This window comes from Meleagris gallopavo, chromosome 17 (assembly GCF_000146605.3).
Source record: "Meleagris gallopavo isolate NT-WF06-2002-E0010 breed Aviagen turkey brand Nicholas breeding stock chromosome 17, Turkey_5.1, whole genome shotgun sequence".
Taxonomy (NCBI): Eukaryota; Metazoa; Chordata; class Aves; order Galliformes; family Phasianidae; genus Meleagris; species Meleagris gallopavo.
In genome coordinates, this window is record NC_015027.2 from 10452568 (window position 1) to 10480526 (window position 27959).

Genomic DNA, 27959 nt, shown 5'->3' on the forward strand with positions numbered 1-27959 from the left:
CAGTGCCGAGCGCTGCTGGGGCTGCGCGGAGCCCGGCCGCCCCCCGCCGCCTCCTCCACTCCGAGCGCTCCGACGCAGCGCTCCGAGCTGCCCTCCTCGGGGGGCACCAAGGTGTAGCGGTGCCCCTTCCTCCCAATAAACGGCCGTGCCGCCCTCGGAGCTCGCTCCCTTCTTCGTCCCGTCGCGGTCAGAGCCTACGCGGCGCTGCCCCGGCTGCAGTTTAGCGCTGGAGGCGTTCTGCGCTAAAGTGGCACCGGGTTCGGAGAGTGCGTTCGGCAGGAGTTAGTCCTGCATTGGTGTAAGCATGGGGCTGGTGTGAGATTGCACTCCTGGAGTGCCGCAGTGGAGTTACCCCTTCCTGCTGGCACGGGACAGCTCTGTCCTGGGGCCGGGTAGTTGCTGGCCATCCAAGGGCTTCTCCTTTGAATCCCAGCTCTGCAGATCCAGTGGGGTTCTTACTCTGTCCCAGCACCCACGCACAAGACTGTGGCCGCAGCGTGCTGAGCCCAGCCCTGCGTGGTCACCTGGAGCCCTCCTGCAGCTCCTCCTTGCTTTAATGGTAGCTCCATCTGAGCAGGGCACATCTCCAGCTTGGTCCTGCTCTCCTGCCACCCATTCAGCCTCTGCAAGGGGCTGCTGTGCCCTGGGGTGTGAGCTCCAACCAGACCCAGAGCCACATCCCTGCAGCTGTGGGCATGGGGGGTGAGCTGCCAAACTCCAGACAAAAGGGGTGGCAATGGAGCTGGCCGTGCTGTGGCATCGTGTGCACTGGGATGGAGGGCTGAGGGAGAGGGAAGGCATCCCAGCATGAAAAGCACCTGCCAGCCTCAAGGCTGTGTCCTGCATAGGCAGAAGTGACCCTGCAGGCTCTTCCCTCACCCTAGCTCTGCTCTGGGCTGAGGTGTCCCCTCCCTGCCGCCCCAGGGTGCCAACCCCTGTGTTGGGAGAAGGAGCTGGGACAGCTTGGAGTCCTCTCTGGGTTTCTGCTCCACTGCTTCACACCTGGGAGATGTGTGCAGAGTGTCTGCGCTCCTAAATGCCCATGGAGGAAAGAGCAGGTGGTGGGCAAGCTCCAGGAGCCAGGCACTGCCTCCAGCTTCCAAATCTACTCTCATTGCTCGGTCTCAGACAGATGCAGAGCTTTGGGATGGGATTGGTAGTGGCATACTGACCCTGGCCGTGCTGTTGGGCCCCCCTCTGCTTGTCCCCTGGCTCAGATATGGTGGGACAGTGGCTTGCACAAGGCCGGCAGAGCCAGGAGGGCAGTGGAAAGGAACCGAAGGGCAACGCAGCCCTACAGCACGAGGGCATACAGAACTCCAAGGGGTCCCACAGCCAGGGCCCTCCTTAGGGGTGCACCAGGCCTCAGGATGAGCAGCCATGGCACAACGGCTCCTGCAGCTGGACCAGGCTCAGGCTGCCCCATGCTGCTGTGGGGCTGAGGATGCTGCTGCTGCCAGGAGCTCGTGGGAGTGGTAGGAAGCTGCCAGCTGCTCCTGGCACAGGGACAAGGGCCCACTGTGCCCCTCGCGGTGCCTTTGGCACAGGGCTCAGTGCAGCACTCAGTGGGTCCCTTCTCTCCTGCAGGGCAGACACCACTGGAGCTTTTTATGTTGGCGGAGCCGCTTCCAGGCAGCTGGCAGGAAAAGGAAGGCCTCATCCTCTTGTCTACGAACAAACAGCAGGGAGCCAACAAAGCCAGAGTCGGGCTGGGGCTGCTCTGCAGGGCTGGGGATTCCTCTGCTGCCCCAAGGTGTTGCCCTGGAGACATGGCAGCACGAGGCTGGCACCTCTGCTCGTGCTCACGTTCCCAGGCGCCCACAGCCCCTGCACAGACAATGCAACACTTCATGAGCCCCCATGGCAGCTGGGCTGCAGATTCCCTCAGCCCCACAGAGCAGCCCAGGGGGCTGAGCATCCAGGCCTGCACACCACTGCTGCCCCGGCCAGCCTCAGCTGCAGCCTTGGAGCCATGGCCACAAGCACTCTGAGCCTGCTCCTCGGGTACCAACACAGCAGATGCTTTGCTCTGAGGGCTTGGTCACAACACTGGCCTCAGAAAGGCCTTAAAGCCCCCAGCCCGAAGGCACTGGTCAAGTGTGAGTTACATCTTGGGCCCCTGAGGCCACAAACAGGGGAGAATTGAAGATAGCTGCAGGCACAGGACTACGTCTCTCACTCACAGAGGAACCAATTGCCACAAGCTTTGGCCTAGTTCCACACTACGAGGCACACTGCGTGAAGAGCAGGATGGGAATCACAACACAGCACAACACTGCTGAAGAGAAAGAGGCAGCTGATGCTGGTTTTGTGCTACTACTGGAACAGAGCTTGTAAAAAGCCTTTCCGGGCACACACGTGGGCTTTGAAGACATACATCAACAGAGAGCTGCCTTTAGATAGGAGCTCCTTCAGATGCTGCCTTCAGCTTTCTTCTTTCCTCTTGAGATTAAGGCAAAGTTATCGCGGAACAATCATCACAGCAAGACCCAAAAGTTGATGTTCAAGCATTTATTTTCCTGCCTCGTTATTAAATACATGTATTTGCACTTGCATGGATGCCCTGTCCCTGCAGACACCCAAGGTGAGGGGATGGGACTCCGAGCACCTGATCAGCTGTGGGTGTCCCTGTTCAGTGCAGTAGAGTTGGACCAGATGGCCTTTAGTGGTCCCTTCCAACTCAAATGGTTCCATGATTCTGAGTAAAATTGAAACAGCTGCAAAGAAATAGCAGGAAGGTCTTGAGAATGGTTTTATTAGCACCTAAGAGTTTTTGGCTTCCTTTTCCTAGCAGAACTGAAGGTGAGAGGAGACAGTTGCACATCAGCTGCGCTGATGAATGTAACTCCAGTGAAGAAATATAACTTGATCAAAAATATTTGGTACGAGAACAGAGATGAAATGCCATGAAGAAAATTTAAACCTGAGCAGCAGTGTGCAATCTCCATTAACACACCTCCAACACACGTGAAGAGCTTGAGAAGCTGGTGGAGTTTGCTCCTGCATTTACGGAAGGATGCTTCTTACCTTCAAGTACACGAGGATCCTCAACCTGAATGAAAGCAATTGGCTTCAGACTGTATGCTGTCACAAGGTTCTGAAATGCAGGTAAATGAACCAATCTTCCCTCTCTTCTGCTTTTTATTTTTCCTGTGGTATGCAGAACTTAGAGCTGCTTAGTAACAGATGTTTACTTTGAACTGGCTTTCCCCCCTGCAACATCTATCATGCGTTCAGCTTATAAAGGAATGGCAACAGTGCAGTTCATTTGGTGTTCCTGGAGGTGGGCACGTCTTGGTCCAGCTGTGACTCATTAAGCAGTTGGGCTGTAGAGGTTTCTGAGCACGGACTCATTTGTACTCATCTTGTGTGAGCAGAGCTGAGCAGATAGCTGGCCAATGAACTCAAACCACATGGTCTGTGCAAGAAGTGGTCTGCAAGGAGCTGCAGTTCAGCCTCCAGCTTGGAGCAAAAGGGAAAGGCAACGTCCTTGTTGCTGACCCAAGGGCCAGACAAAAATTAGCAGTTCAGGGCTCTGAGTTCCAGTGCTTCGATTAAAATTACCTGGAATGGCAAGTGGATCAAAGCAACACAAACCTGAGGGAGTCAGGACAGAACATAGGATCACTTTATTTTCAGCTGGTCAAGGGGCTCTGCTGCTGTTGCAATTATGTCTCAAAGAAGCAGCAGCAATAATGTGCGATAACTGCTAGGAAAGAACGTAAACTCCAGCTTTCTTCCTCTGATCATCGCAACTCACTGCGAGCCACATGAGCAGCCATACTCTCTTTAAAGGATCCTCATCCTCTGTACTGTCAGCACCACGACAACTCCACCTGCTTACACAGACCCTACACTCAACAACTGCACAAATGCCAATCCCTACCCCCACACTCAGCTTTGAGAACCCTCACAATTGCATCCCCTCCACACAGACTGTTTGGATCCCTACTCTGTAGCTCAGGTCTCTGACTGTTTTTCTCTACACCAAGAGAAGTCTCAAGCCCTGGCCTCTTCTCCTACTGTTTAAAACCTAGTTTTAACTTCCTATCAGATTCTTATGAGACAGCTTGCTAAGCATGAGATTCTGGTCTTCCAGGTTTAACATATTCCTCAGATGCAAAAAGGGGACCCACACTTTTACTTGACTAAAACCACACAGCAACCCTCCCATCATACCAGGCACAGTTCCCATTTATTTTAAAAATAAATATTTATAAACAAAAGGAAGAAAGAAATTCAAAGAATTATAATGTTAAAAACTTTCCTGCCAAAAGCACAAATGTCTTTTTCAGTCACAACAACCTGTACACCAAAACAATGGCAGTACTGTCTACAAGCTCTCTTCTTTCATCTGCTGTTATAGACTTCTACTGCAGGAATCCACATCTCCATTGAAGTAACCAGCAATTCTATACTTCCTGAGGATGTGTAATGGGGCTATTCAGTCTCCTTTTGTGATCAAGTCCTCGATATATGCATCCAGTTCATCATCTGTATTAATATCAATGTCCTGAAATGAAAAGAACATGAAATATCAGTGAAAAAGTGAATCTTGAAGAGCAGCGCGAGAATGGAAAGAACAAAACCCCTCCTTGTCCAGGAACACAGCATCTTCTGCAGCACCCATCCTGACTGCCAGAAGGTGGGCAGTGACAGCAGCACACAGCTGCTTCTGCTGGTCTGGATCCAAGTGACACCACATTGAGAAAGAATCATAATCATAGAATCACAAAATGGCCTGGGTTGCAAAGGACCACAGTGATCATCCAGTTCCAACCCCCCCGCTATGTGCAGGTCACCAACCAGCAGACCAGGCTGCCCAGAGCCACATCCAGCCTGGCCTTGAATGCCTGCAGGGATGGAGCATCCACAGCCTCCTTGGGCAACCCGTTCCAGTGCCTCACCACCCTCTGTGTGAAAAAGAAAGAAGTACAGCTCAATTCTGGACTAAAACACACAGTGCCCGGACTGGCCTCGGTCTGATGAAGGTCATGGTGCTGTGGTTCACGCACCTCCTGCACCTTCTGCAGCAAAGCCACAATGTTAGTCCTCAGCTTCTGCAGTTTCTCCTCTGTTTCCTTCAGCTTTCTCTCAGTATTGCGCAGGTTTTCTTCGAAGGCTTTGGCCCGGGCATCAGCACGGATCTGATATGAATTGCACAGGTTCTGCAGACCCATCTCGTACTGTTTGAAATAGTCTTTCTATGGAACATAAAAACAAAGCAAGAGAGGACACATTAAAAGAAGCACTAAACGTAAAAGGGACCCCAGTAGTTGCTGCTTGAGTGCATCTACCAGCAGGACTGAACAACACGAGGGCAACACAGCCCTTCTGTTCTCCCTGGCTGCATTCCTTGCCATGCTCACATTTACTACCTCATCTACCTACAGTATGAAGCACAGAAATCACACAGGTTTTCACATTCCCAAAGACCAGAAATGCAACAGAAGCAGACTGAATTTGGATTAAGGATATTGTGGTTTGGCAGTGTGTCAGAGACAAGCCAGAGAAACCAGTATCGGTCCTCCACATTTTTCTATTAGCAGCACACAGATCAGCATCTGTGCAGACTCAGCCACCAAAGGAAGGACAGACTGTTCAAGCAGAGAAGACTTCATCCCTGTTGGTTTACTCCCACCACTTCTGATATCGCTCAGAGAACACATGCCTCTGGGTTAGGGAAGGAAACCCACAGAGCTATTTTGTGGGGGCCTCATTCCAGTCATTCAAACTACGGTGGAAGAAAAAGCCCTCAAAGCTTATGAAGTATTTCCTGAACACAGCACAGTGCTGCAGCTCACAGTACTGATTCATAACAAACATGTTTCAGCTATTCTGCTGGTAAAGACTAGGAGAGAATTTCAAGCACGTGTTCTCAGCTTTAGTACATATATCAAGGAAATCAGGATACTGACCCCCATGCAGAATCCCATTTGTTCCTTGCTCAACCAAGAGCCTTAAGGTGAATCACTGGTGGGCTGTGAATCTTGAAATTCTGCTCCATCTCAGTGAGCCTGGTCATCTGGAGAAGTACAAGGGGGTTGGCTTCCATGCTCCCTCTTATTTTTCAGATGGTCTCTTTGTAAGTTGGACTTAAAGGTTGGGGGTAAATGAACAGATGTGCCTACATTTCTATAGATCTCAGACCCAGCCTCTCTTGTTAAAAACTTAACAGCACTGGACAAGAACTTCAGGTAGCAGCAGCCAACAGCTTTCCCACACAGATGTATGCTAATAGAAGACTTGAGGCACCATTTATGAACTCTTTTTTTCCCCCCTCAGCTACACTAGTCTGCTAGGGATACAAATGAGCTTTTGAGCTGCACAGTCCCACAAACAGTGGATGCAGGCTTGTCATAAGAATGGGGGGAAAAAACCCAACAAACTACACAGTTTATTTTTGCAGATGTATTGAACTCACCAAGGGAAATGCCAGCAATCCTTCTGAACTCATGGAACTCAACTCCTTCTTGGAAATAGGAAAATTTGGAGGCAAGAAGTATCGCAAACAATTCCTATGCGGGAAAGAAAAACAAAGCTGGAGTTTGAGCCTGAAAAAGTAAAGGCTGCAGCAGCTCACAAGGAACACTGTGAACTCACCGAAGGATCTGAACTAGTAAGTCTACTGTTTCTTGGCCACTGCTAGGACCTGTAGTGTCTGGTTCAATTCCAACACATTCTGAGATAGAAGGTTCAGCCACAACAACCTCCTCTTCCTGCTGTGTGTCTGGACTCTGGTACTCTGGAGAGGGAGGCTTCATCAATCTCACATCCTCACTACCCTTTTCTACCCTGAGAAGAGGAAAAAGAAAAGAAAGGGAAAATCAGATATATTTATCTACATCAGTCACACCCGAAACACTTAACAGCTTCATCAGAACATATCTGTCACTGAGACCTCTAGATCACACAACAGCTGCCTCCATGGAGCATCACATTCAAGTGATGAGCAGATTGTACTGAATTTGTTGTGTTCACTCTTTGCAAAGCAGCTGAACGGTCCTGAGTGCACACACACTCCCTGACATGACTGCAATGTATTTCTGTCTTCAGTATCTATGTAAGTAAACCAGAGTCTTCCTCTTGAAAGCACAACAAGCCTCCAAAATGCAGTAGCTGAAGATAGTTACCAGCGATCTCTTGGAGTGGTGTCTGTAGGAACATAATCAAACTTCACCTTCCAGCGTGTGGCACGTTTGCCTATTTCCACAGCTGTGACACGGCCTGTGAACCACTCCTTGTTCACACGGACCTCCACGTGCAGCCCTTTGTCTGAAAGGAAGGAGACAGTAAAGATGTTGGCAAGTATTCAGACGCTGGAGGTCACATTCTGCTTTATCTTTAGAGAAGGCAGCCACTGGGAGCTAACCTAAAACTGTGACAGTTGCTTCAAACGGTAGATGAACCCTAAAAACATCACTATCACAGAGCTGAACTTCTATTTAGAAACATTCATAGGCAAGCAAATGGCATGGCACTCTCAGACACTGTTTCTGCTGTATCTGGGCCATATGACATGCTGTTCAGGCTCATATTAGACTAGGACAACTTCCCATGGGTTTCTACTGGGTCACTTTCCATTCAGGATCTTGGGAACAAGCTGCAGAAATTAACTGGTCTGGCAGAAGGTGCAATAGCATCTTTGCTAGAGGTCTCTCAGCCCCTCTTCTTTAGAAAGCTCATTAACGAAATGACATATTTAACCAGTGAAACACCTCTTTTTCACTGTATCGTGAGTTCATTTCTCACCTTTCTGAGCTTCCTTCAGTTCTGCCACATCTTCCTCCCCTGCACTGTCTGTGAGCTACAAGCAAAGTGAGGTCAGATTAGATGTCTGCTGACAAGATTGCAAACACTTGACAAACACCTTCTGCTGCAGAATCTTGTGCACTCTCACCTCTACCACCACCTCACTGGGATCTTTCTTCTCCTCTTTCACTGCTACAAATTTGCCTCGTTTTGTCCTCTCCTTCTTGCATTCCACTTCCTCCTCAGACAACTCCTCAACAGTGTGTACACTCCTCTTCCTGGGGGTGTAGGCCTGAAGGAGGCAAACAAGGTCCGGCTGTACCTCAGATATGTTATAAAACAGAATTTATTCACCAAATATTTAAAAAACAAACAGGAAAAAACAAAAAGCCCCACCAACTCAGCGTACATATCTTCACTATTCAAGGTTGCCATATGATAATAGGAGCCCTCAAACCCTGCTGCTCCATTACTTCTTTGTGATGTGACACAGCAACACTGCAGAACAGCAGGTAAGGAGCTGATGGTTTTCATCCCACTGAATCTCACCTGAGGTGATTTGACAGTGGCAGATTTCTTTGGTGTTGACATCTTGGCAGTTTTTGAGTTGGGTGTCTCACGTGGGCTTCTAGGGCTCTGTGGGACAGCAGAGTAGGGTTTGGTTGGTGTAGTTGGTTTGGCAAGAGTCTTTGAAGTGCTGTTATATTTTCTGGCTGTCACAGCATTGTGGTGCATCTTGGAAGTGCTGGCCTCCTCCTTGGAGAGAATGCTTGCCAATCTGGGAGTGTTAATATTTGCCCAAGCTGAAGAACCCTTTTTCAGCTGACTGACAGACTTGAAAGGAGGTGTAAGTGGTGGTGGTCTGCTGGGAGCATTCTTGATGACGTCAGGTAAGGGAGGAGATCGTGGGCGCTGAGATCGAGTCACTGGCTGGGTGTTCTAAAACAGATCAAGGTATATAGAGAGAACAGACAGAAAAGTCAGGCTCTGAGCTAAGGGCAGTGCAGAAGAGTAGCCTACGCTCTAATTGGGTGATATCCCAATTACCTCCCCTGCAGGCCGTGTGGTCACTTCCAGAGGCAGCTTCTTTAAGTCAGCTTGAGATCGAATCGTTGTGGTTTTCTATTAAGGAAAGAAAACCCAGAAAGTTTACCTTTAAAAGCTACACTAACCCAGCCTAGCAAACTGTTTGCTCATTTCAAAAAAGATCAGTAATTGTAAAGAAGGCACTTTCTGCTGTCTCTCAAGATCAGGACACCAGCAGTCAACTCCCACCTTCCTAACAGGAAATGAGACTTGAGGTATTTTATTAAAACAATCCCACCCAATGACTGTGACACAGCACACGCAGTATTAGAGGCCATTACTCAGCATCATCTGCTTGCACCAGGTCCCTCAAAGCCTGCTGTGCTTAGTGGGAAACCTCCAGGTTTACCTGCAGTGCTTCCAGTTTTTCCTGCTGCTGGCGGATTTTCTCTGACAGTTGTTTCTGCTTTTCCTCCTGTGATTTTGAGTCTTTCTTCAAGGCTCCTAGTGGTAATTTTTGCTTCTGCTCTGGAGCTTCACACCTACCACCAAAGGAATGCAAGACAACTTCAGTACAGACTGCAGAATCTACTCCTCTCTCACTTGCAGCACTGTTCCCATCTGTAGCACTAAAACCCCTTTTTCTTTCTGCAGTAACCACAATCCCAGAGCTGTTTTCTCCCTGGGAAATGCATGTTGTAAGGATCAAAAGCACTGCTAATAAACCAAGCCATTTACACTGGGAATTACCAGTTCAAAGTCCTGGAGCCATATTAAATGAAGTCTGGGGATAGGCCAATACAAAGATGGGTAACCATTTGACTGCATGAACTATTGGTACAATCATATTTCCCAGTGACAGTGCAGAAAGCCCACAAAGGAACTTAATTTCACAGAAGCACAGAATGGTTGAGGTTGGAATGGACCTTCTGGAGGCCATCCAGTCCAACCCTTCTACTCAAGCAGATGCCTAGAATAGGTTGCCCAGGACCATGTCCAGATGGCTTCTAAGTATTCACAAGGAGGGAAACTCCAGTCTCTCTAGGCAGCCAGTGCCAGAGCAACTCTCGTGGTCAAAGCGTTTCCTGATATTCAAGGAGGATCCTTCTTTATTTCAGTTTGTGTCCATTGCTTATCACAATGCAACACTGCTTCTCTTGCTTGCAGCACTCTTCCTGATGCAGCCCAGAACACCACAGGTCATCTTTGCACGATGCCAGCTCATGTTAAAGTTGGTGCCCACCAGGACCCCCAGGTCTTTTCTGAACAGCTTCCTTTCAGCTGGACTCTCCCACCATTCCCTGGTGCCTCAGGCTGTTCCTCCCCAGGTGCAGGACTCTGCAATTCCTGCTGAATATCATGAGGTTCCTATCAGCCCACTGCACCAGCATGTCCAGATCCCTCTGGAGGGCAGCACAACCCTTTGGCAAAAGAGCCACTCTTCCACTTTTGCATCACCAGCAAACTTGCTGAGAGCACACACTAATTTGCCATGTTCACCTGTGTGTCAGCACTAATTAGTGTGTCATAACTACTTGGTTAGACTGCAAGCACAGCCCACAGGTGTACCATAGAGGTACAAACTACTGTCTGTCTCTAGAGCTATTCCCCCCAAAAAACTCCTGACCATAAATATGCAAATAAGGCATTATTTTTATTAACTGATTCTTACCTATTTTGTTCAGGATCAGGATTCATAGAGCACACCCAACTATCAGGGTAATTCTTCTCTACTGAACTCAGCTGGAATGGGAGAGTCCTCCATTTCAAGCATACATCTGTTAAAGTAAACTCTTTGCAAGTCAGAAATGCACAGCTTGAGGTACACAATCAAGTTCTTTCTATAGCACTTCTCAAGCTTATTTAATGCCCAAGGACCACATCTATTTCCAAAACATATTCAATGACAGTTAAGACTAGTGGCAAAATACAGATGTACACAACATATACCTCCACTTTGAGGAAGACCTCAAATCTGGTAAACAAAGCAACCGTAACAATAATCTGATGAAGCCTGTCATCAACTGATACTTGGCACTTCACTGCTACAGTGACAGCACTTACAAATGGAGCAGCCCATCCTGAAATCACTGCTCATCTCAGGAGGCAGGCTGTCTCTTACTGGCACCAACACTCAAGAACTCAGAGATATAACCACTAAAATTAGATAATGTAATAGATTTTAGATGAGTCAGATGTACTGCGTTTGGTTTTTAGGACACTGCTGGACTACCAGGAAACCAACATCTTAAAAAATTAATAAAAGACGAGCATTTTTAAATCAGGTTCTGGGAGGACCTCACAAGCCATGGCAAATGTCAACAGCAAAGATGATGAAGAATAACAGGAAAGCTCCTCCTATGTGCGAAGAAACTGGAAGATACTGAGAAAACCATCTAGGGAGGAGAGCATGACAAAACAGTTCCAAAAGATTGGCTCTATGTTCCTTGCTACATCCTCATTCCCAGTTCCCGTGGGAAAATGGCCATGGGAGTTTGGTGTCCCTCTATGAAATGAGGAAGTGGTTATGTTGAGATCTCCCTTCTCCCAGCTGGAATAAGGGCTTAGCCAGAGCGACTCAGCAGTGCACAAAAGCGAAGCTAAAGAGATGACTACAAATGGGTCCCTTCTGTGCTATATTCAGAGCTGTTTAATAGGCTGGTGCATCAGAACACAAGGCACTTGGCTGCTCTCCATTGCTTATGGGGAACTTTGAGATCTTATCTGCGTTCGGATGGGTGACTTTGGTCCCCCACTTCCTATGACATTTCTAAGCCCATTCTCAACTCTACTGCTAAGTACATCTGTCCTGTTCTGTAAGGCTGCCTGAAGAACATCATGATCAGCACACTATGCAGGACCAAAACCTTATTTTAAGACATTTAAATATACCAGCAGATGCTGGGTAAAAGGCAGAGGGAACTCAGAGAAGGAGACAAGCCCTAGCAGGGAACCACGATAGAGGAGTTCGTCTCAAACCTCCTCCCATTTATCTGTCCCCAAATTGCAGCCAGGAGTTCCCTCCCCACGGAGGAGCAGCCTCCTAACTGCACTGCTGACACGCACCGCACTGGATGGTGGTAGGGATCTCCATGGCTCTGCGGCGTTTGTAGCGCAGTTCACTGGATGGAGGCTGGTTCCAGTTTGCTGACAGATAACCAAACTCATCCCAGAACTTGATGATACCCTTCTGGGCTGGAAAACAAACAAGCTTCCATTCAATAGGGAGTTATAATCATAAAAATCATCACAGTCACTCTTGGTTGTCCTCTCCCTTAGTTCCCTTCCAGCCAAAGTCTCCCCCTCATACCCCTGGAAACTGTAAGCTTCATTACCTATAGCTACATCCTTCCAGTACTGAGCTAAATGCTCTCCCATGGCCTTCAACAAGTGTCGGAATTCTTTGGCATCAGCAAAGTCTTGTTTATTATGAGTTGGCTCCAGAACCAGATAGGGCACATCCACGACACCGACTACTCCACCACACGCCCTGCAAGAGGAACACACAGTCAGGAACAGCATTGAACTGGTAGATCATTGTGCAGACAAACAGCACAGAGAACAGCTGATGGCACACACACAGTCACACACGTGCATTCTTGCAGCAGGACTGTTCTGAAGTTTATTAGCTTTCTAATTCAGACTTGAGTTGGTATGGAGAGAACTCATTGTTAGTTGGGAAAACATGGAAGTACTGGGAAATGTTAGAATGAGTGTTATTTGTCAGAATCCAAACTAAAGGTTGAGAAAATGAAAGTCTCATGCTCACGAGGAATGATTAATGCAGAAAAAGATTATTGGAAGGCCTAAGTTACGTGTAAGAACATGCAAAAATATTGCTGAAAAATCTCCAAAAACTCACATGCCACCCTCCAGCTGCGGGCCCACCTTCTCATACATCTTTATCAGTCGACTGCAGTTATAAATGAACATGCCATCCAACTCACGCTGCTCAATATTCACACCAAAAATAAAATTCAGTTCTTTCGGTTCCTTCAGTGCCCTGCAACAAAACGAAAGAAAGGAGTTCTAAATATTTTGTTCTAATTTCTAAAAGCCAGAAGTTTTGTTGAGCGTACGTTGCATCTGAAGATGAGTAAAGCACAAAGACTTCACAGTGCAGACATCAATTCAGGCTGAATATTACTTGTTGAGGCAATCTAATTATTCATTTGGATATCCTTTCTCCTATGGGAATGGATTTTTGGCTTGTATATCAAATCTGATTTTTAAAATACTCCAGTAGAGCAGAGTTTTATGAATACACTGGTAGGCACAGACCCATCCTCTCCTACAGCACCTTGGTTTGTATCTTCCAGATGCAGCTCCCTGCGCTGCTATCCCTACAAAACTACAGTCTCAACAGTCAGATTTTTGGAAGTTTCTCCAAATGCCAAGTTTTACAAGGTTTGAAACACCGAGTTTGAAAGCTGCACAACACTACTAACAGCTTCAGAAGAGCTTTTGGTTTTGTGTTTTTTTTCCTGGCAATGTCAGGTTGGCAATTTGTACAATTTCTGACTTCTTTATGCAGCTGAGAACTTCACCAGAAGTGGTCTTAAGTACGTTTGTGAGCATATCCAGATTTCTCAATCTGAACCAGCAGATTCCTATTCCAACACTATCAGGAACTGCATCTCCTGCAGTGCAGAAAGCCTCGAGAGATTTAGGTACCCCTGTTACAGAATCAAACAAAACCCACACATTTTACTATTCTTCTTTAACAGATTAAAACAGATTCCACAGCTTTCATGAAACCCAGATGAAGGGGTTTTTGTAATGAGGATACGTTAGTTTCAGGCTGAAGGTATCACAAACATAAGGCAAAAGGTTTTAACCTTTACCTAGCGTTGTCTGTACCGCTGTCCTGCCTTACACACACTTGCATTGCGCCAGGGAGGCTTTTTCAGTGCTTAATTCCTAGAGCAGAATCACTGAATGAATAAGGTTGGAAAAGAGCCCTAAGCTCACCAAGTCTGACCACCAACCACCACCACCACTGAACCACAGCCCTCAGTGCCACGTCTGGTAGAAGATGCTTGGAATTCTTTCTGATAATCTGCTGGCTGTTTGCTACCACTATCAGATACTGAGAGAACCTGAGTTGTGCATTCACGAGCATGGCATAGTGGTAACCCGTAGTTCTAAGACTGGAGTCCAGCTTAACATTTAAGCTCCTCAAAATAAATCCCAGAAGCAGATTCATTTCATGTCTGTTTTCAGTTTTCTTGAGGTCACCTTTGCCTTCACACAGACATATATATATATATATATATATACAGCCTTTCTTGGAAACAGAAGCTCCCACAGGGCCTCTAAAGGGACACAAGAGACCAATATGCCTCAAAACCTCCTCTTCTGCTGTTGGCTTCTGAGGGTCCCTGGAGAAGGATGTAAGGCCTTGAATTTCAAGTGAAAAGGTGCACTCTCCTACAGGATAGGAAGGGCATCTCCTCATTTTTATCAGAGAGGACACAAAGTCAAATTATGACCCAAATAATGAAGAACTAAGTGTTTGCTTAAAGCCCAGCCAATCAGCTACTATTAGGTGTAGTTGTCCCATGTGCTGGATTTATGACCTGACCTTACGCACAGGCTTTGGGAACCAGAAAGAAGAACACACACTAGTCTAGAACTGGCTGCACACTTATTCATCCTTGCTCAGGAGCAGAGCAGCTGAGCCTACACAGGAGTCAGGAAAGAAAGCTGTTTTCCCTGTTGTCTGATGGTCGTCACATCTGTTTTCCCCATCACCGCATATTTGAAACCTGACTATAACTCACACTTAAGCACGAAGAGCTGCTGAAGAAAGTCTGGAATTTCTCATTTCCAAATAGACAACAAAGGCCATACAGAAGCTAGCTTCTTTATTTTAAGATCAATGTCTGTTGTTCAGCTCTTTTAAAGGAAAAGCATTTTGCCCACTGAAAGGAAGGCTGGTCCACTGACAAAGTTATACTTTGATATACATTATCTGTGTTCTCAAAACTAAGAATAAAAAGACAAACTTTACATGCACAATTTAGATGGAAGCTGAAGATCACAGCTCTACCACTTTTGAATTAAAATGCATTAAGTTCATTTCTGGCAACAAGTGTGGGATAGTCCTGACCCAGGCAGGGATGTAAATTAGCATGCAAAACAAACAGCTAGGAACAGAGACTTGGTACATACAAATCCCTAACCAGGCTCACCATCAGCCTTTGCTTTAAGTAATCAGCCTTTATGTTTATCAGCCTTTACTTTGAGAGATTAAGTTTTCTGTTAGGATTTGTGAAAACTCCTCATTTGTGAAATGCATATGAAAAATATGCAGAAAACTCGTATATAAAGAGTTAATTATTCCCATTACTCTATCAGTAGCAAAGTTAATTGTAGCCTGAGCTAAGTTATAACAATATTAGGAATTGATGGCAAGGACTGCAACAGAATTCAACAAGCTTTGAGGAAACACCTCTGCAACTCCAGCAGCCATTTCACTGTCAGTTCATAACGTGTGTTTGTTTCCCTGAATCTTAAATGCAAATGGATAAGCAAGAAAATGAAAAAAGCTGATGTTAGAAGAAGAAAAAAAGCTATTTTCAAATACTTTTTTCAGGAACTAAGAGGGGAACAGAAGCAATCCAAAGAGCCAACCCAAGAGCCAACCCAACCCCCAGCGCACACAAACACGATGCCCACACGAATTTAAGCTCTGAGATGAACTTTTCACTCTATCACATGAAGTAAAGCAGGAGAAACATTGGAGCATGTGGAATGAACAGGCTGAGAAGATCAGAGCTTGCAGCTGCCTCGTACTCACCGCTGCTTTGCTTCTTTAATCCTCTTCCTGACGTCGGCCTCCCGGCGCATGGTTATGGCTGAGTTCTGCACCTGACGTAACATCACCTGCCAGCACAGTAAAACTGCTGCTGTGAGATCCAGGAACACTCAACTCCTGAGTTTTTTCTCCCCCCTCTTCAAAAAGATCTCACAAATCTTCCAAATGTAAAGAATTCACCAGCTGTGCCGGGCAATAATTAGCACTCCCAAACATATAGGGCTGTGCCAGTTGCTGAGTTGCTTAAGCAGCTACACAGCTGCTCAGAAGGAAGCATCCAAATGTAACTGTCAATGCAACCAAAGCCATAGGGTGAAGGGCAGGACACAAGAGGGAAATAGCTGGGATACTCCAATGCTGTATTTTTTGGTAGTTGTCATTAAGGAGTAATTTTAAGCTCGGGCCACTTGCTGCACCACCTGGCAGCTCCCTCCCAGCTCAGCCTGCCCACCTCTCAAAGCCCACAGGGCTGCAGCTTCCTGAGGTACCAGCAGAAGGAAACAAAAAGAACTTTCTAACAACAGTTCAAGGAAACCGAGGATCAAACTGCAAGAGCAGTAAGAGAGAGGATCCAAAAGAAAGAAAATAAAATCCCAACAGTTCTACTTTTTTTCCAGTACTTTGCGTTCCCTCAGACTCAAAAGAGCACCAAAGCACTTTCACAGTAAAACTCAAATATTGGCAGGGGATCACCTGCCAACTGATACATATTGAAAGATGTGTGCACTGGAGTATCAGCATGCTTCCTGCTCACTGGGGCTGGAAAACAGACATGCTTAAGCACGTCCTGCAGTGATGACACCGCTGATGACTGAGCACTGCTGACACCTTATCTCCAACAGAAGTCACCAGCTGCTCCCCTCACGTACCCAAGTGCTAACAGCAGGTGCTAAGCAGTTAGTTCTCCCATCCAAAGCCACGGTTCTGAACCTCTCCCTCAGTGCCCAACACACCCAGCTTGGCAGAAAGTCCAGGACTCACCCTGGACTCCCGTGTAAGGTCTCCCCCGAGGCGCAGCTCAAACGCACGGGCTTTGCTCTCTGCCTCCCGAGCCTTCTCCTCCGCTGAAACACCACGAGAAAGAACAGCATTAGCCAACATCACCATCATCAGTCACCCAGTACAGACAGCACACAGCACAGCATTCAGCTGGGGCTAACAGATTTGCAGGGATGGCCTGTGCTGGGTTACCTGGACAAGGGAGAGATGACAAAGTAACACAAAAAGGTGCAAAGAAAAACATTATATACGAGATGATCATTAACAAACCACCTTAAATTTGGTCAGAGGTCACAGTCAATGCTGTGAAAGCACATCTCAAGGAAGGAAATCACAGAAAATTGTGCACGTTCACTATATTTTTCCTGGAAAAAATGTTAATCTGTGCTATACACAAAATGGGACACAGAAAACCTACCATTATGTCCAATGCTCTTTGCATACACAAATTTTACCACCTAAAAGAACTTCCTCTTCCCACCTCTTTTACATATTACCAACAAGAGTGCATGCCAGCTGGCACACATTGCCCCATACACCCACCCACCTCAGATCCATTCAACAAATTTCATTTTAAGCAGAGAAATTCCTTCCTAAAATGGAGACACAAACAGCTCTTGCAAGTTAGCAACGCATACCTTGCATCTGCATGCTCTCCCATCCAAAAGCACATTGGCTATGATCCTCTAATACCTCCCTTTCATGTCAGAAGGCTGTTGTGCTTACAGCTGTATGGACAAAGAACTCGCTGTTTGGAACACATCTCTTTTCTCCATCCCACACACTATGAGGCCCCATGGTAAATGTGGACTGGCAAGTCATGCCCTGTTTGGGCAGGGGATGCCTCCAGCTGCAGCTGCCACCTGGACCATACATCTCACGGAGTTATTTTGGCTGCTGATGCAGAACTGTGTCAGCTTATGGGAGCAGAAATTGCTGAGAGAGTTACTGTAGAGATTTCTAACAGGAATAGATCGATATATATAAAAATGTACGCACAGAAACGTTTGCACGCACAATCACTAGAAGAAAGGATGAGATATGCAAGATGAAGCAAAATGTCACACAATAGGATCTTGGAGACAAGCAGCATCTCTCCAAAAAACAATGCTGTCTTTCCAACCAGAAAGAATCCAGATGTTGGGAGTGGTCACCACTATCCTCAGTGCTGGGTCAGAATTACATGTGGAAATGCACAGCTGCAGTGCATCCAGCTATGAGAATGGGTCGTCAGCTTGCTTAGACCATGGAAGGTCACTTTTCCTCTCTTCTCTGTGTTGTGTTGGAGTTCTGTTACTCTAGCTCCCACAAAAGCACACTCTGAGGGTCACAGTAACTTTATCAAGCAAGGAACAGCTTAATTGCACTGTGTGATAGACTGAAGTCACCCAGTGCCCTCACAGTGCACCTACAGCTTGGCTAAATGAGAAAACACAGAAATTTGGAGGCAGCTTAAAACACATCTGCTTGAATATTCCATTTGTATCTAAGCCTGGATTGTAGCAGCAGGCAAACTAAGCACAGCCAGGTCTGAAGGGAAGAATGGAGAGTTGCCTGTCCATAAGGTGTTGTCATTGCTTTAATAAAGCAGGCATCTTAGGAGGAATGGCTGACAGGGCACAATTCATTTCCAGGTGCGAGAGCAGAGGGTCTAAAACCCACGTGCCCATAGCACACAGAAGTTAAGAGCCAGCATTCATGTCTTCCAAGGAGAGGAATGGCATGGCACACCAACAGCACTGCCAAGCTATGCACTGGGCACTCCAGCACGCTCTGGAGAAATGTAAAGCTCAGAACACAGCTCTTAATGACTTTTGATATTGGACTTCTACATAACTCTTCACCTTTTCTATTTGCTTGCTTTCCAGAATGATCTCTTGAAACTACAAAATGGCAACGCCTCAATGAAGTTTCCTGGAACAGCTGTAGAGGTCCATCTGGTCGCTGAGGGATGTGGGTGCTACAGCTCATCACAGGAGGCAGAAAAGTTGGTTTCTGAGAGAATGAGGAGTTTTTTCCTCATCTTTAATATCAGCATGTCTCTATTTCTGGACTGTGATACATATAGGATGGTGTGCATCCTCAGAGAAAACAGACTGGAAATAAGGAAAAATCAATCTTCTCTATCAACAGCAGAAAGAGAGCCCTTGGTATATGGAACAGAATATTAAAGATGAAGCTGATTTTCCCAAAAGCAAAGAAATGAGATCCATACCACTGCAGCTGAGGTTAATGCTATGAGAACGTTTTAGCCCTGAAGACTTAATGCAGAACAAGGTCTGATGTTCGCCTCGAGTTTTCAGCATGTTCAAAGCTCTTTGTTTAGCACATATTTCACTCCAGGAGAAAGTCAAGTGCTTTGGTGATGAAGGTGAGTTTATGTTTCAGTGCTGATAGCCATTTCAGTGCCAGTATCTGTTCTTGGCACTGGGACACTGAATGGCAGCATTCCTCACTGGCAGTGCACTCGAGCTCACCTTTCAAAAGTCATGAAGGCCTCATGTAATGCTGCAAGAAATAAACCTTTCCAAATCATGGTATCTGCAAGCTTCTGGAGCAGAATGCAAGTCTGCTGAACGCCTGCTCTGGCTACAGGCCTCAATCTAAAAAAATTCATCTATGAGGACAGAGGCACAGGATAAACTGCTTGAACTTCACGATCATACTTCATAAAGGAACAAGAACAGAGAATTAGATCTTTTTGCTGCTTTGGGCAGGGTCAAAAAATCACACTGCTGTTATGAGTGCGTATGTTGAACGTGGTACTGTCTCTTCCTCACCATAATCATCTGATCTGCACAAATGCATCTGCATAGAGCAGCTCTTAAGACACACACCTCTGCAACATCAGGTTTTTATTTATGAAACCAGAAGACACAGGTTAATACAACTCCAAAATACCCTCAACACTTTGGGTTTTCCCCACCAGGAGCTGCAGGAAAGGATTTATTAAATTTCATACATTTTGCATAATTAAAAGCTATATTTGTAGCTTATGTGCTTTCTATATGTTGAGTACACAATATTATCAAGTATGGATTCTCCTGTGGACAAGATTAATAGCAAGGGTAAACCAGATGGACAAAAGGTAGTCTTGGAGCACATGAAGGACATAAATAAAACATCAGGATTCTGTTGCACACCCTTATCACTTGATGCCTAATAGAACAAAAATCTGTTGTTGAACAACTTCAGCAGGGAATTAATCCAAGAACAGAACTGTGAGATAACAAACACAGAGGGCTTGAGCTAGAGCAAGGGAGAGCTGTGTGCCCTGAGAGTTATTACATGTATTCCCTAGAGGAAAGGCTCTTCAGAAATAATATAAATCCCCTCCATTGCACAGAAGCAAGTCTCAGTCATCCTTAGCAACTAGTTCCTTGAGCAACCATGGTGATCTCAGAAACTAACAACTGCAGGTGATGTTCAGTGAGACAGCCTCGTCCTTCCCTCTGCTACATCAAAATCAGGATGCCTGCATAGGCACCCCCAGGACTCACCTATCCTCGCCATGTGCTCTGCTTTCTTCACCTCTTGCTCTGCACGAGTCTTGAAACGATTTGAAGTGTATTTGTACATCCTGTGATGATGAAAACATCATCAGCAATCTCAGCAGAAAGGTCAAAGCAAGATTTCATCACTTTTTTTAGAAAATAAAGTCATCACATGCTACTCTATTTTTCCCCCCCCAACGGATACACAATAAACAGGAGGTTTATGAATCAGTAACTGAGCATTTTGGAAGTACTCAGGCCATACCTTTAAGTCATAGATGCTCTAGCAGTAACTGCAGCTACATCATTCCCTTCTACATTACACAGGGGAGGTGTAACAAATTCCATATTCTTGAAAGGAATCCAAGATTAAGGAGAACAACTTCTTCAGAAGGGAAAAGAGTACTGAACACATATGTAAAACTTCTCAAACAAACAAACAAACAAAAAACAACTTCCACTCCAGATAAATAATCATTCCTTTCTCCTGCAAATAACAACGTGCAGTTTCACAGCATGCACCTCCCTCCAGGCAGAGTTAGCTCAAAGCCTGTAAAGCAGCATAGGAAGTGTCTGAACACAGCTTCAAATTGCAGCTTTTAGATTTCAGGACACTTCTGATTTACAACCTTGTAAAGTGTTATTGAGTTGCAATGGCTTGTTTTACCTTCCATATACAGTGCAACATGTCAAATAACCACATTAGGAGAGGCAGAGTCAGGTATTGGGTTGTGCAATCTCCTCAAACCTACTTGAGGATGATCTAAGCTACCTGGAGCCAAGAACCAGAACACATTCTGAAAAACACAACTGCTGTCAACACGTTGGCATAATTAAATTACATCATCCACATTCTGCCTTGCATTCCTGGGTGAGAGGGAACAGGGTGAAGCTGAATGATCTCAACAAATTATTCTTAAGGAAGGAGGTTATGATCAACAGCTCTATGTCCAGGTGAAGGCTGGTGACAAGGGGGGTCTCCCTGGGGTCTGTCCTGCAACCAGTGCTCTTCAGCATCTTTATCAGTGACACAGGCAGTACCTCAGTAAGTCTGCTATAGAAACCAAACTAAGCAGTGTGGTTGATATGATAGAAGGAAGAGATGCCATCCACAGAGACCTGGACAAGCTTGAGAAGCGGGCCCACATGAATGTAATGGGGTTTAACAAGACCAAGTGCAGAGAGTTGCAGTTGGGTCGGGGCAATCCCAGCCAAGCATAGAGAAAAACTCCTTGAGAGCAACCTTGCATAGAAGGATCTGGGGGTTCTGGTGGACAAGAAGCTGGATGTAAGCCAGCGGAGTGTCCCTGCAGCCCCATCTCTGGAACTGCTCTCAGTCAGTCTGGATGGGGTTTTGGACAGCCTGGTCTAGTGGAAAACATCCATGCCCACAGCAGGGAGGTTAGAAGGAGATGATCTTTAAGACTGCTTCCAATCCAAGCCATTCTATGATTCAAAGAGAAGTACTTGGGAAGATCACAGACAGACTGCTTCACCAAGCAAGGTACACCTCCTCCTTTTCAACCCAGAGAGGCAGACTAAGCTGCCACCCCAGCTCCACTCCCACCTTCCCCACTGCTCCCTGCAGTTATTTGCAGGAATGTTCAATAGCCCAAAAGCAAAACAAAGAACACAGATTTGGTTCCAGATAAACGGTCCCAGAGACTGAACAATTCCAGAAAGAAGAAACCACCCAACCATTACGTTTTGCTTTATTTTGCAAAGCCAAATGGCTTTGGCTACAGCCAGGAAAGCTCACACTCAAGTGGTGGGAACAGATATGCATTGAGAAGTCTGACAGACAAGAAATCCACACTTTCCTGCCTTCAAAATGTTCGTTACAATCATCCTACAGTGTCCTCATGAAGGAAACTCTCTTGCACGTGGTACAAGAATAGCACACAGTTCACAGAGACAGCCAAGGCAAACAAAGCAGCATGCAGTGCTACTGCAGCCACCAGCACCTGATGCCTGCTGAGATCATTGCTTGCTCAAATAGCAGGCATATAAGCTAACGTGCAAAACAGCCTGCTTACTTCTAGCTGCATGTACTGTGCTGCAAAACAAGTTGAAACAGTGACTGTGGGAGGCAACAGATGAAGTAACTGTTCAAGAGATGAAAGCAGCTTCCAGGGTGGGTGGAGCTGCGGCATCACACCTATAAATGCTGCTGAAAGATCTGCACAAAAGCAACTTGCTCCTGACTCCTGGATATCACAGGTTCCAGAAAGGTTGTATGAGGCCTCACTGAACTCTAGTAAAGGGTAGAATATATCCAGAGCTGTTTTGTAAGGAAAAACTGCTTCCTCAGCAATCTTGGATCTCTTTCTCCCACCTGAATGGGAGGAACACATTGGTAGCTGATTTTACAGCCCACAGCATTCAGGAAGGACAAGTGACAAAAGAACAACAGATGTCCTACTCAGAACATAAGCTGATATTTTTGAAGGAGAGCAAAACAAAGACTGCAAAACCCAGATTTGCACAATAAAGGCATTTAAACACACTGAGGACCATTATAGATTTCCATTCTTTGTTCTGTAACATAAAAAAAATTAACCTGCAGACAAGTCACTGTTAGATGATCTTCCTTCAGAGATGAAGACAAAGTTACTGCCCTACAAATGGGAGAGAATTCACTGCCTTCAGCAGGCAACCCTCCTTAGCAAATCTTGAGACCAGAATGGTCCAATGCAGAGCAAGAAGTGATCATTTCAAGCAGAAAGACACCTGGCCAAAAGCTCACCAAGGATGTAAAAAGACTACAATCAGGATCAGTTCTTAGCTCACCATCAAGTAATAGCCTGCTCTTAGCATGGCAAGCTAGTTTGTAACATGTTTTCTTAAAAATCTAGCAACAGAAATGGATAGGTGTGTCTCTACAGTGATGGATGAATGCCATTCCATTACAGTACTTAAGCAGTCTTTAATGAGGATGATATGAATAAAATTAACACTTGGGCATCGTGACTCTCCCGCAGAGATTAGCAAATGGCCCTTACGTAGAACACTCAGCACAGCATCCTTTGGGCTGTCAGCCAGGAGAACCATCACTGCCTGCTACATGCTTGTTTGCTGTCTAGAAAAGCTCAGCAGTAATCTGGCTTAGACTACAGCAGCTCTGCCTCAAGAGCTACAGCATTAACTGTCCTCCAAAGGAATATTGTAACACCAGTATGCTTCCCCTCTATGCTCCTGTACAAATCAGAGTCATTTTGCAAGTCCAGGAGAGTAGCATTAAGCTGCAGACAACTCAGTAGCTAGATGGGTATGCATGAGCTCTGGCTTCAGCTCTAAAGGGACAATCCATGATACAAGCACCCTGCATTTTCAGTAAGTTCATGGAAACATGCAAATCACCAACAGCTGTAAAAAGAGGAACTCCATTCTCAAAAAGAACTGATTGACTAGCTTTCCTCTAGCAGGTCCCTCAAGAAAGAGCTATTCAAGAGAGAATAATTTCTGTTTGGGGGCCAGAGGGGAAGTGAATGAATTTTCACAACCATCCATGGCTGGCATTAGGAGTACAAGACCAGAAGGATGCAGTCCAGACACTCCAAAGTAAGACTCTCCTCTTTAGCTTTCCTTCTTCTGGACCGTGGCATGGGATGAAGCACATGGCAATCACACACAGGTAAAATACAGAAATTCAGAGTGTAAGATACTATCAACCAAGCAAACCAGGATTTACAGCAGCAAGTCATTCTGACTGCCTCTGACAGTGAAAAGGCTGGGAAGGGGGGAGCAGTAGATGCAAACTCGCTTGACTTTTCTCAGGTTTCTGACACCACTTTCCAAATTCTAATTAAAGAAGCTGAGTAAGTATGAGCTTGACAGGCAGACTTATGTAAGCTGAAAATTGGCCAGGTTCAAAGGGCCCTAATCAGCAGCTTGACAACTAACTGCAACTAGTAAAAGTACGCAGGAAGTTGATGGTGGGCCCACACTGTTAAACTCTACTGCAGCACAAAATGGTGGTGTGTTATTAAGGCACAGGGCTACCTTAGAATGCAGCCTGTGTGTGCTATCATGGACAGAGGAATACTACTGACTCTGACAGACCTAAAAACACATTCCCTTTATTCCCCTCTCATCCTCAGAACCTCTTTTTATTCTCTTTTAAGACAACTGACAGCACACCTCATCTCACTTTCAAATGTGCCACCTTTAAGGGAATTAAAAAGGAAGACAGGGAACAGTCTTTCCCAATCTCTATTCAAACCTAGATTAACTACTGGTAAAAGTTAATTTTCAAAATAACTATTTCAAAGAGTTCAGTGTGGTTTCCTTTCTGTAATAATTCTAGGATGTATCTTAGGTATTTTCCTGTCCTATTAAAAATTGGAAGACCCAGGGGAACTGGAGGCCAGTCAGCTCACCTCTGTGCCTTGCAACACACTGGAGCACATCCTCTTGAAAACGATGCCAAAGCCCGTGGAAAACAAAGAGGTGATTGGTGACAGCCAACACAGCTTTACTAAGGGTAAACTGTGCCTGCCAAATTCGGTGGCCTTCTGATGGGGTTACAGCCTTGGTAAATATAGGCAGAGCATCTAACATCATCTGTCTGCACTCATACAAAGCATCTGACATTGTCCTTTGTGACATCCCTGTCTCTTATGATCTGTTTCTGTGGAGTATGATCTGTAGCTTCAATGTGGAGTTATGCAGGATACACCCAGACAGCAAAATGCTAGACCTTTTTTTGTAAGAAAGGTCCTGCGTGTGTAAGCAGACTTTGGCTCTGATCCTTACCTTGGCTTGTATAAGCAGCAGGAAAGCCTCTTGGTTTGCACCTTGTGTCCATTTATGAAGATTCTCATTCTGGGATCAATGTACAGCACAGCAGCATAGGCACGGAAGGAGCGGCGCTCAGGCTTCCTGCAAGAGAGATGTGTACAGAAACTAAGCAGTTTGTTCTGCACTTCCCTGTAGCACAACTGGGAGACACTCTCCCTATTATGACCACATACTTCAAAGATGACTCACTCAATTAATCCCGAGTAACTAATAACTCCTTCACAGTGCTCATCTTTTGTCTTTCCTCTTTCCTTCACAATTTTCCCCTCTCAATTCTTCTCCAGCTAAAAACAGCCCAGACATACTACTGTCATACAGCCTCCACTTCTGTACAAACAAAATGGAACAAGTTTCTCCATTGAAGAAACTTGTAAGATTCTTGTTTCCCAAGAAATTGCTATCTAGATTCCAAATGACCAACAGAATCACCTCCTCACGCTGATTTTCACTACCTTGTAACTTATTTTAGGCACCTACAGCACAATTAATACCTTGTTGTGTTGCCATATCAGGCATCTACTCCAGAACACTGCAAACATGCAACCTTCAACAAGTGAGTGAGGTAAAACAAAAGCTTTTTCTATTTTACCATTCAGGTGGCTTTTTTTTTTTCCTCTCAACCTTTGTGTTCTGTAGATTTTTGTACCAAGTTGTATATTTTACATGTTGTTGCAAAACACTTACATACATATTACTGCAGCTTGAAAAGAATGTTCTGAATAAAGCTGGATAATAAAGGTCATACCTACGACCTGAACCACTTAACACCAAGTTCTACTTGTTAGTACACTTCACCTTCAGCTCATCAGGAGCATGCTCCAGCAGAACCTGCCCTGATCAAACACAGAAATAACAGCACACAGGAGAAAGCAGCTCCTTCCTCTATCAGTGGTAATCATGAAAGCTCACCATCGTGCATTAAGAGAACTGAGAATCCTATTAGGTCCCTAGAGGTCCCCAAGAGCTTTGCTGCACCTGCATACTCAGCATCAGACTAATATATTCAAACACCACAAGGGTTTAGGTCAGTTTTTCCTTTTCAGGCTACAAAGCTTCCAGAAAGCTCATTCTCCCCAATATGTGGAATAAACACCACCACCCTCTGTTGCTCCTCTAAGCTGCCCTCTGTGCACATTCTCTTTCTTCACCTGAAAGAAGGTCCAGTGGCTGCCTGCATCCACCAGCATCATCTGCTCACTGAAGCTGACCTGCACAATAACTCACGTTTTCTTGGTGTTCGTTTAACCACAAGCTAAACATTTGTTTGAGATCAGACTCATGACCAGCATCACTCTGACAAAAACCTGATACCTATAGAAAATTACACTCATAGCTGAGGGCATCCTCCCTTTATGACATTAAAGGTTATTGAGTTTGCTGCTTTGACTGAGACAAGTCAATGCAGAAATTCAGACCAAACACAAAGGTGTAGTGCCTGTGAGCTATTTGTACGCATGAACTGCAAACTGCTGAGAACTGCTCAGCACAGAAAAAGCTGCTTTTAAAAAACCACACGCACACAATATACAGTCAAACCCCAAACAACTGGATCAAAATCCAAGGGCTTGTAATATCAGTCACACTCACGTTCCCTCTGGAGGAGTTTCTGCCATCCGAATGTCTCGAGGGTCAGAAGTCACATCCAGCTCTGGCTCCCCGTTGTCCATCAGTTTGAGGTTAAAGATGATCACTAGGGTGCCTAAGCAAGCAACAAGTTGATTAGACAAATCCAACCCAAACCCCAAACCACCTTGCCCATGACCAGCACCATACATACCTTTCTCACCACGGATCTTATTGAACTGCTCCATCACTTGCTGTTCTGATGTGAACGGGGAATACTTGTAAATTAGCTCTGTCTCAATAGCAAACTTCTCCATGTTGTCACTCACAGGCTCTCGGTTCCACACGTTCCAGGTGGGCAGTGGAACAATGACCTGCAAACAGCACTGTATCAGGAGCAACCCAGACTCACCCCCCCTATACCATTTATATGGATCGATGCTGAGTGAACTCAGCCCTTTCCACAGGCCAAGAATTAGTGCAGGAGCTCTTCTTAACTTCGCAATGTTTGCATAACTGCCAGCTGCTCAAGGATCTCCCTTTCCAGCCTCCAAAGTTATTCTTCTACATCATCTAGTCTTGGAGCAAACAGCTCCAAAGCAACCTGTGAATTTCTGGCTGCTCAACATCAACACAACCCATGGCTTCTTTCATCTGGCAATGATTTATACCTAACACTAAAAAAACACAAGCTTTCATTCTTTAAAAAAAAGAATAACATCAATCTCTGCTTAACACTTCTCTTGAGCTTAAGTGTTCTTCATTTATTCTGATTTGCCTTTTTAAATTATTTTTGTATGATTCTAGAAAGGTTGTCAGTTTTCTGTTGTTTAGAACAGAAGATAGAATTATAGACTGCAGATGTACACCAAGTCCAGAGAGTCACAGAATCATAGAATGGCCCGGGTTGAAAAGGACCACAATGATCATCTGGTTTCAACCCCCTGCTATGTGCAGGGTTGCCAAGCACCAGACCAGGCTGCCCAGAGCCACATCCAGCCTGGTCTTGAATGCCTCCAGGGATGGGGCATGTCCCTTCCTTGTTCTAGAATTAAGCTCATGCCAAAACTCCTGGCTCCAGTGGCACGATGGTAGCTGCACACACCACTGCTGGCTGCCCACTGCTCCATCAATGGCTTCTTTGTGCAGCTCCCTCAGATATCACCATGAAAAATACTTCTTGACATATTGTGGTGCAAAATAAAAACTTTTCATTACTGGCCACGCTTGAGCACAGAAATACTTCCATGTTAGGGATGCAGATAAAGAACATCTGAACTGAAGGTATACAAATTTTCCATAGGTAGAATCACACTGATTTCAGCATTCATCACGTTACTTCATTACATACAAACCTCATCAATGCCTTCTTCCTCATGAAACGTCCGGGACAAGAGGAGGCAAGTCATGGTGTTATTTTTCTTTGTGAACAGGATAAAGTCTTTCCCAATCCGCATGGAACCCCTGGAGAAAGATTTCAGGCAGCACATTACAATTGGTGACCA

At 45.6% G+C, this 27959-nt stretch overlaps 1 protein-coding gene across 6 annotated transcripts; it reads right to left on the bottom strand.

Moving 5' to 3' along the window:
- Nucleotides 1-2496: 2496 nt before the first annotated feature.
- On the bottom strand, nucleotides 2497-27959 carry MORC2 (MORC family CW-type zinc finger 2). 6 transcript variants are annotated; one of them, XR_002120458.1, is made up of 22 exons: nucleotides 27810-27959; nucleotides 26669-26828; nucleotides 26479-26590; nucleotides 24847-24972; nucleotides 20098-20177; nucleotides 16580-16662; nucleotides 15581-15666; nucleotides 12641-12781; nucleotides 12114-12268; nucleotides 11845-11973; nucleotides 10451-10556; nucleotides 9188-9320; nucleotides 8800-8874; nucleotides 8302-8691; nucleotides 7901-8068; nucleotides 7753-7807; nucleotides 7134-7275; nucleotides 6604-6795; nucleotides 6425-6518; nucleotides 4977-5204; nucleotides 3028-4513; nucleotides 2497-2717 (listed from the first exon to the last, which is right to left on the bottom strand). XR_002120458.1 is itself a non-coding variant. In XM_010720452.1 (21 exons), exons 1-21 carry the CDS (start codon nucleotides 27942-27944, stop codon nucleotides 4445-4447), a joined length of 2796 nt encoding a protein of 931 aa, XP_010718754.1. In that variant the 5' UTR covers nucleotides 27945-27959; the 3' UTR covers nucleotides 2497-4444. The 6 variants fall into 6 exon arrangements, 5 of the variants coding, with proteins under 5 accessions (XP_010718754.1, XP_010718753.1, XP_019476698.1 ...); XM_010720452.1 differs by having other exon boundaries at nucleotides 2497-4513; nucleotides 5016-5204; nucleotides 7901-8044; XM_010720451.1 differs by having other exon boundaries at nucleotides 2497-4513; nucleotides 7901-8044.

Bases quoted from the DNA above. Each gene is read 5' to 3' on its own strand.
- MORC2 (XM_019621152.1), bottom strand. From the start codon at position 27,944: ATGTGCTGCCTGAAATCTTTCTCCAGGGGTTCCATGCGGATTGGGAAA. The intron at 8,875-9,187 runs GTAAACCTGGAG...TTTCCTTAATAG, and splicing joins AAAAACTGGAAGCACTGCAG to AAAACCACAACGATTCGATC. The intron at 6,519-6,603 runs GTGAGTTCACAG...TTTCCCGCATAG, and splicing joins TTACTAGTTCAGATCCTTCG to GAATTGTTTGCGATACTTCT.